At 62.9% G+C, this 7,412-nt stretch overlaps 2 protein-coding genes across 2 annotated transcripts; one reads left to right on the top strand and one right to left on the bottom strand.

Moving 5' to 3' along the window:
• Positions 1-823: 823 nt before the first annotated feature.
• NKX6-2 (NK6 homeobox 2) lies at positions 824-3,540 on the bottom strand. Its single transcript, XM_036385675.1, has 3 exons — positions 2,752-3,540; positions 2,313-2,485; positions 824-1,621 (listed from the first exon to the last, which is right to left on the bottom strand). The coding sequence occupies exons 1-3, from the start codon at positions 3,164-3,166 to the stop codon at positions 1,373-1,375; spliced, it is 837 nt and encodes a 278-aa protein (XP_036241568.1). The 5' UTR covers positions 3,167-3,540; the 3' UTR covers positions 824-1,372.
• On the top strand, positions 3,478-4,308 carry LOC118688590 (basic proline-rich protein-like). The gene has a single exon (XM_036386250.1). The coding sequence runs from the start codon at positions 3,478-3,480 to the stop codon at positions 4,306-4,308; it is 831 nt and encodes a 276-aa protein (XP_036242143.1).
• Positions 4,309-7,412: the final 3,104 nt, after the last annotated feature.

Genomic DNA, 7,412 nt, shown 5'->3' on the forward strand with positions numbered 1-7,412 from the left:
GTGCGGGGCTCGGCACCGGGAGAGGCCCGGGCGCTGCGGAAGGTGGCTGTAGAACCGTGTGCTGCTGGGTCCCGCACCGGCCGCTGGCTGCTAGTCAGGGGCAGCAGGAGCGACTGCGGTGCAGCCGCTCCCGGCCTTTGCTCGGGCTGCGAAGCCATAGCTGAGACACTGGGAAAAGAGACGCTCTCGTTCCTTTTAAAAAAAATAAACAAAAGCAGAAAAAAAAAAAAAGGCAACTTAAGAATGCGGGCGGCTCACACCCACCCGAACTCGCGTGTGCCGAGAGGGAAATGTGGAGTCTCGGGCGGCTGGGAGCGCCTTGGCGGCCGCGGAACCACACGGAACGCGGTTCGGGCACGGCCGCAGGTGTGGGGCCGAAGCACGGCCTGGAAGCCCGGCGGGAAGGCACGGGAGGGTGGTGGAGCTCGCAGGCCGCCGCGACGGATCTCAACAACTTCGCCCCCGGGTTTTTACAGAGGCCAGTACTCAGGCAGCGCAATGGGCTGTGTCCGGCCCCTATCTCCCCTCTCCGGAGCGGACCCTATCACCCGCCCGAAGCCGACGAGACGCTGCATGGGCAGCTGGGGCTGCACGCTCAGCGCCGGCCCTCTCTGCTCTCCGGGGCTGACGGGCAGTCCCACAGCGCGGGCCCGCACGCCGCAGTGACCGCGGCCCCGGCCCTGCCAGGGGGGCCGGGGCTCTCCCGGCTCAGCCCGCCGGACGCAGCGGCTCCTTTTCCCCTGAGCAGCAGCATCGGGCACCCTGCAGAAGCTCTGGTGTCCCCGGCCCCTGGCACAGAAATGCGGGAAGAAACTCACTAAAGGAGGTTGTTAAATAATTTATTGATTTATACAAAGTCTTTCCAACACGTGTGGAGACATTCTAATGTAAAATCGTGTCCATTTTCCTCTCGTGCCTTTTTGGGCATTGGTTTGGTTTTTTGGTATTATTAAGCATAAAATCCAGAGGCAGGAGAAATGCAGCTGCCAAAACACTGAGGGACGGAGTGAAAGAAAACTGCCGTTTTTACACTAGAAATATACATCACAAAATCTGAAATTGACTATATACAAAGTGGCTGAGCTCGGACTTGGGACCCATAGAAAACATAACAAAACCTGATTGTTAGGAGCAGGAAATTAACAGGAAGACTAAAGGAAAGAGCGGGAAACCTTACAGGGACACAAAACCCAAAAAGTTGAAAAATTTTCTCTGAAATTTACATCAATGGGAAAGAAAATAAATTCATAACTTATTCTGTAAAAAATATATACATTTCACATACATTTTAGGCTGTACAACACACCACTTCAAACACCCAGTTACACTCACCCCTGCCGCGCTGCCCGGTGCGGCCGTCGGCCCCGCGCCCTCACAGCGTATCCGAGCTGGTGCTGCAGGGGCTGACGAGGGACAGGTTTGAGGATTTGTGCTTTTTCAATAGCCTCGTGATTTTTTCATCGTCTGAGTTGGGGTCCAGGGGCTTGTTGTATTCGTCATCGTCCTCATTGTCCGAGCTCTCCTTCAGCTTCTCCGTCTCCGAGTCGTGCTTCTTCTTTGCCGAGGCCATTTCTGCCGCGTGTCTCTTCCGCCACTTGGTCCGTCTGTTCTGGAACCAAACCTGGGCACCGGCACCGGGCACAGCTCAGCCACGGCCTCGGCCCCGCCGCCGCGTCCGCCCCCGCCGCCCCCGTCCCATCCGCAACGCGGGGCTGCGGGCACTCGGAGCAGAGCCCGCCTCAGGCAGAGCCTCGGACGGCTCCTGAAAAGGGGGCGCCCCGTTGGGGACACCTGCCCGGCTCTACGGGGCTGCACGACGCTTAAATCAGCAGCTTCCCGGAACAGTCGTTTGTTGAAAACAGAATACAATAGCCAGGAAAAATATGTATTTTTGGCTTACAGTGCACCCCAGCATTCAGATGCACCTGTAGGCTTTGCTAAAAAATTTGCAGGGTTACACAAGGTAAAGTTGTACCACTGGACATGATCATCGTGAAAAAGTGACCCTTTAAAAAAATTACCTGCGGGGGGCTTTTTGTCGTTGTTGTGATGGGGGTTTATATTAAATATAATATGTCTATTTATTTTAAACCGTTTGCAGCACAGAGAGCTCTAAGCACAAAATAGGTAGAAATTACCCTAAAATCCATCCAAAATCGAAATGCAACTTAAATTCTAACTGACTCCCAGAAAAAAAAAAAAAAAATCCCGGCATAATTGCGCGGTGTTCGTGGCTGCTAGTAATTACGGACATGGCAGAAAGCGGCCGCGGCAGGGAGCGGGAGAGGAGGGAGCCCGCAGGACGGACCTACCTTCACCTGGCTCTCAGTCATCCCCAGGGAGTAGGCGAGCCGGGCGCGCTCCGGTCCTGCCAAGTATTTCGTCTGTTCGAAGGTTTTCTCTAAAGCGAATATTTGCTGCCCAGAGAAAGTCGGTCGAGAGTGTTTCTTCTTGCCGTCCTTGTCTAAAACCATCCCCGTCTGAGCTGGAAGCGGAGAAAGAGCTGCGTCAGAGATGAACTCTGCACTGCCCCCGGCCCGTAGCCGGGCCCCGCCAGGCCCTGCGGAGCCGCTTCGGGTGTCCGCCGGCTCTAAAGCAAGGCTCGGTTCGGGACAGACCCGGGACCGTGGAGACCAAGTGACCCGCACCGGGCCTTCCTGCCGCCCGCCCCGTCCGCCGGCTGGGGGCCGCCCCGGCTCTGGATCCCAGGCCGCCTGCTCCCCGCGCCCTGCAAGAATCGGCCGCACTTACCGGGACAGGCGAGCCGAGGATCTCTCCAGGGAGAGCTTTGCACCACTCCCGGCCAGAAAATGGGCGGCCGTCCCGGCAGCTCCGCCAGAGGCTTCGGGTAGCGGGAGACGGCAGCGGGGCTGAAGTACATCCCGGCCGAGGCTGCCAGCCCATTGATGCGGGGCAGCCCGCCCAGAAGGTTGCTGGCACTGCCCACGGGCCGCCCCAGGATGTCGCTTATTCCGTGCGGTGTCCCCAAGGGGAGCTGCGTGTTGAGTCCGCCCAGGGCCGGTGCCTTGAAACCGGAGGGGTTCTGCAGGGCGTAGGGGAACAGGGAGGTCTTCATCTCGGCCATGTTGTGCAGCGCGGCTAGCGGCGCACTGCTAAGGACGAATGCGCTTTGGCGATTAGCATCCATCTGTCCCACCGCTAACATCTGCGGGCATCAGCGAGCGTAGGTCCTCCCCAACCGCGCCGCGGCCGCTCCGCTGGGGACCCTCGCCGGGACCGCGGCCGCGGGCGGGACGGGCTCCTCGCCGCTCGCGGGATCTCAGCGACAGCAAGTGCCGAACTTTGCTGGGAACAGGAAAATCCCGGCTCTTGCCCGCCCGCTCCCGCGGCGTGCACCTCCGAAGTCCGGGCTGAAGAGCAGCGAAAGCCGAGCCGGGACAGAGCGGCGAAACAACAGACTGGGAGTCCCGAGAGAAGGAGCCCTCACCGGCGGCGCGTCCCGGCGGACTACGGGCAATGCGCTCCACGCGCGATCCGGCGGGAAGGGGATGCGGGACCGGCAGCTCCACGCGTCGCCCCGGCCGCGTGTCCGGCGGCCGCGGGGACGCTCCGCGCCGCGCCCCGCGCGCAGATAACCGCGCGGGCACCTGCGCGCCCCGCGCCCATTGGGCGGCCACCGCCCCGCGCCGCCAGCACCGCCCAATCGGCGGGCGGCGCGCGCCTCCACCCCGATACGTCACAGCCGGACCGAGCCGTGGGAGCGCGCGGGGCTGCACGTGGCCGCGCCGCGCCCGACGGGACCCCCGCCCCACCGCCCCGGGTCCGCCCGCCCGGCCCCACCGCCGGGTCTCACCGCCCCGGGTCCCACTACTCCGGCCCTGCCCGCCGGGTCCGCTCCACCGCCCCGGGTCCCACTACCCCGGCCCTGCCCGCCGGGTCCGCTCCACCGCCCCGGGCCCCACCGCCCCGGGTCCCACTACCCCGGCCCAGCCCGCCGGGTCTCACCGCCCCGGGTCCCACTACCCCGGCCCTGCCCGCCGGGTCCGCTCCACCGCCCCGGGCCCCACCGCCCCGGGTCCGCCCGCCCGGCCCCACTGCCCCGGGTCCCACTATCCCGGCCCAGCCCGCCGGGTCCGCCCCACCGCCCCGGCCCGCCCCACTGGTAGCTTTGCTCCCGCCGGCAGCCAGCGGCTACCCCGGAGGCGGCGGCGCCCCCCCCCACTCGCCGCGTCGGGCCCCTCCCGCCGGGCGGGGTCCCGGTGCGGAGACCGCCGGCGCCTCATCGAACAACCGGGCAATGACCGCGGGGCCCCGGCGGCTGCGCTGCCCCGGAGCACTGAGCGGTAATGCTCGCCCCGATCGCTGTTCTTTCGGGTCATCGGCTCCGTCTTCCGCTGCTCAGCGACCGTTCCCTCGCGTTAGAGCCCAACGTTTTTAAAGCTGTTGTAAAAAATTACCTTACGCCCTGTGAATAACTGTTTAGCTCAACTTTGTTGACTATTCTGAAACCCACTGGCGTCGCAAAGGCTTCCTTCCTTCCTCCCTCCCTTCCTTCCTTCCTCCTTTCCTCCCTCCCGACCCGACGTAGGGGTAGAGCCCCTGGTCTTTAAAGGGAGAAAAACTGCTGTTGGATCACCGCAGAACAAAGCTCGTTCGAATAAATAAAATGACCAGAGATATTCCTAATCGAAAGCACAATTCACTGACAAGAAAAGAAGAATTCGGATTTGAGGCTTATACAGAAAATAATTCCGGAAACAGGGTTTATAGCATGTTTTTCGCTTTGCAGCTGCTTTCTCCTACGGGTTTGATACATTGCTATCCAAGGAAAATATAAACCACAACAAGCGGGGAACTAAATATTTTCAAAGTGTTCATAAAGTAAACATGAATCAACTTGATTATATCGTAACAATTACTAAAAGCGTCGTCCTTGGGATGTGGTCATGTCTGTCGTCAGAATCGTTTGCAGGTGAACAGGATTTCGTTTAATCTGTAACAAGACCGTAATGTCAATGTAGGTCAACTTTGGGAAGTAATTATTTGGGCTCGTCCATGGTCTTTGTTTTCAATGGCTGGAGTTACGGGATGTAACAGTCCGTGCGTCTCGTTTCGCGCATCCTTGTAAAAAGCTTTACGTACAAACGTGAGATTTAAAACGACGCTGCGCTAAAGAAGGTTTAATAAACGATTTCGTTGCTTTTCCCTCTGTCTATTGCAAACATCAGCAGCGGAGGGAACAGTCACGGTGTATCGGGCTTTGTGAGGAGAGCCTCATCAGCTCTGTGCAGGCTCGTTCCCGCGACGCCTGCGTGCGTTGGGAAGGGGCTGGCAATGCCACCTGCTCCCTCCGCCTCCGGCGCGGCCCGGGCTCACGGCGGCTTTGAAAGCTGCTCCAGGGGACCGCAGACGGGGCTGAGCGGCCCTTCCGGAGAGTCGTGGCTTCAGCCGGCGATCGGGGGCCACCCGTCCCGGGCAGGCAGGTGCCGGCGCGCAGCCAGCCCGCGGCTCGGCTCGGTCTCTGCCAGCCCGTGTTCCCCCGGGGCGCAGACCGCCGGGTTTGCTCGCGTCCCGCCGGTCTGCCTGCCCCAGAGCGGAGCTGGGGGCCAGCAGCGCCTCTGCCCGCCGGGCCCGCAGATCTTGCGACTCTGAATACCGACCCCGCGGCGCTGAGCGGCTCGGTTCGGCTCGGCTAACGAGAGGGACACCTCCCGCCCCGCCCGGCCGGGGGCCGGGCGCTGATCCAGACACAGGCAGCCGGCAGCCGCTCACCGGGGAGCGGCCGCGTCGAGACGCTGCTTTCTTGCGTGGGACCGATGGAGCAAGGTAAGCGTGCGGCCTCCGCCATCCACGCTGCGGCCGGGCGACACCGACCCCCGTCCGCCCTTGACGGGTACGCTCGCCGCTGGGCTGTCGTGCCGCCGGTAGCCGAGGGCCGTGGCGGAGCGCAGTGAACTCCCGTGCGCCTGCCGCCTGCTCCCGGGCACATCCGAGGGTGTCCGTGTCCGTGTCCGTGTCCGTGTCCCGCCGCCGCCCCGCTCCCGCGCGGCTTCCGCCGCAGCCAGGAGCGCGCAGAACTCGCGGCCTCAAGACCGCGGTGGACGGTGGCCCTGCGGGGGCCGCTACCTCGGGACCCTCGCCCATCGGCGTACGGGTCCCGGGGGCAGAGCCAAAGCCTCCCGCTCCATCTAAAGCCGCCCTCGGAGTCCTGTTGTCAGTTTGTATGTTATCAGTGACACTTGTTGCACATTAGTGGTGCGTTTCTCCATTTCACTGACTTTCCTGAAATCTCATACTCTCGTTTTTCCACGTGGAAATATGTGGGGTTTATTTCTGTAGACCCCGGGGAGTGATAAATCTGCTTTTGCGCCTGTTCTTCCCATGAGGTGTGGCACCGAAAGAGGAGACCGCGGGCAGGCATCCCTTGGTGTCTCCGCTCCCCACTCGCGGGCTGCTGGCGAATCCTCTTTCCGCCCCGCCGCTCCCTCTCCCCGATGCTGTTGGGTCCCAGGCGCTGCCAGGCTGCTCCGGGGCCAAGGACTCCCCCTTAAGCAAACCCCGTTCCGGGTGTAAAGCTCGTTCCCCTCGGAGACGTCGCAGTGGCCGGGCAGTCCTCGGGGAGACTGCACCGGCCGCTACGCGCGCCCTGGCCCCGGCCCGGGCCCCGGACATCTGACTGCTCGCCCGCGGGCCCGCAATCACGCCCGGCAGCCTCTCGGAGTGGTGGTCTCGGTAAAATAAGTCGGGGATACCGTTCCGAAGAGTCAGCGGTTCATCGGCTGCCGGAGCGCTCGCTTTCTCCGGTGCTTCCTGTGGCCGAGCAGAAGTTAGTGATGGAGGGCTTACCCGAGCAGATATAAACCAGCTCCAGGCATTTGTGACGGCCAGTGCGGGCGCGTTGTAGCGCGTAGTCCGGCAGCGCTGCAGCTCGTCCCGTCGGGCGGACACGCCACCGGCACTGCTCGTGTCGCCGCTTTCGGAACGCTCATTTCGGCGGAGGAGAGCAGGGCCGGGCCGCGGGCAGCGCGGTCACCTGCCCGGGCCCCCCGCGCCCTGCCCGCGCCCCGGCGGCCGGCCCGGCCTCCGCCGCCGCCGCGCCCCGCCGGCGCCCCCTGCCGGCACCGGGCCGCTGCACCGAGCGGGCCCCGTCTCGTCCCCCTCGCCGGGCCCGCCGCCGCCGCCGCTTCCCTCCGAGCCGGGTGTGCTGTGCCCGGACGGACACCGGCGGCTCCGGGGGACTCGCGCGGCTGCCCTGGCGCTGTCCCTGCGCAGTCCCGGAGCCGTGACGCGCCCGCGCTCGGCGCGCGTAGTTCCAGGCAGGGCAAAGCACGAATTCCCACCGTCTGAAGTTAATGATCGTTTTGCTTTGCCCGACATCAGTAACATCTCTTGCAAATGACACAGAAACAAAACTGATATCAGTAACATCAAATTCGTCTGGGATTTACGCA

Source organism: Molothrus ater, chromosome 8 (assembly GCF_012460135.2).
Source record: "Molothrus ater isolate BHLD 08-10-18 breed brown headed cowbird chromosome 8, BPBGC_Mater_1.1, whole genome shotgun sequence".
Lineage (NCBI taxonomy): Eukaryota > Metazoa > Chordata > Aves > Passeriformes > Icteridae > Molothrus > Molothrus ater.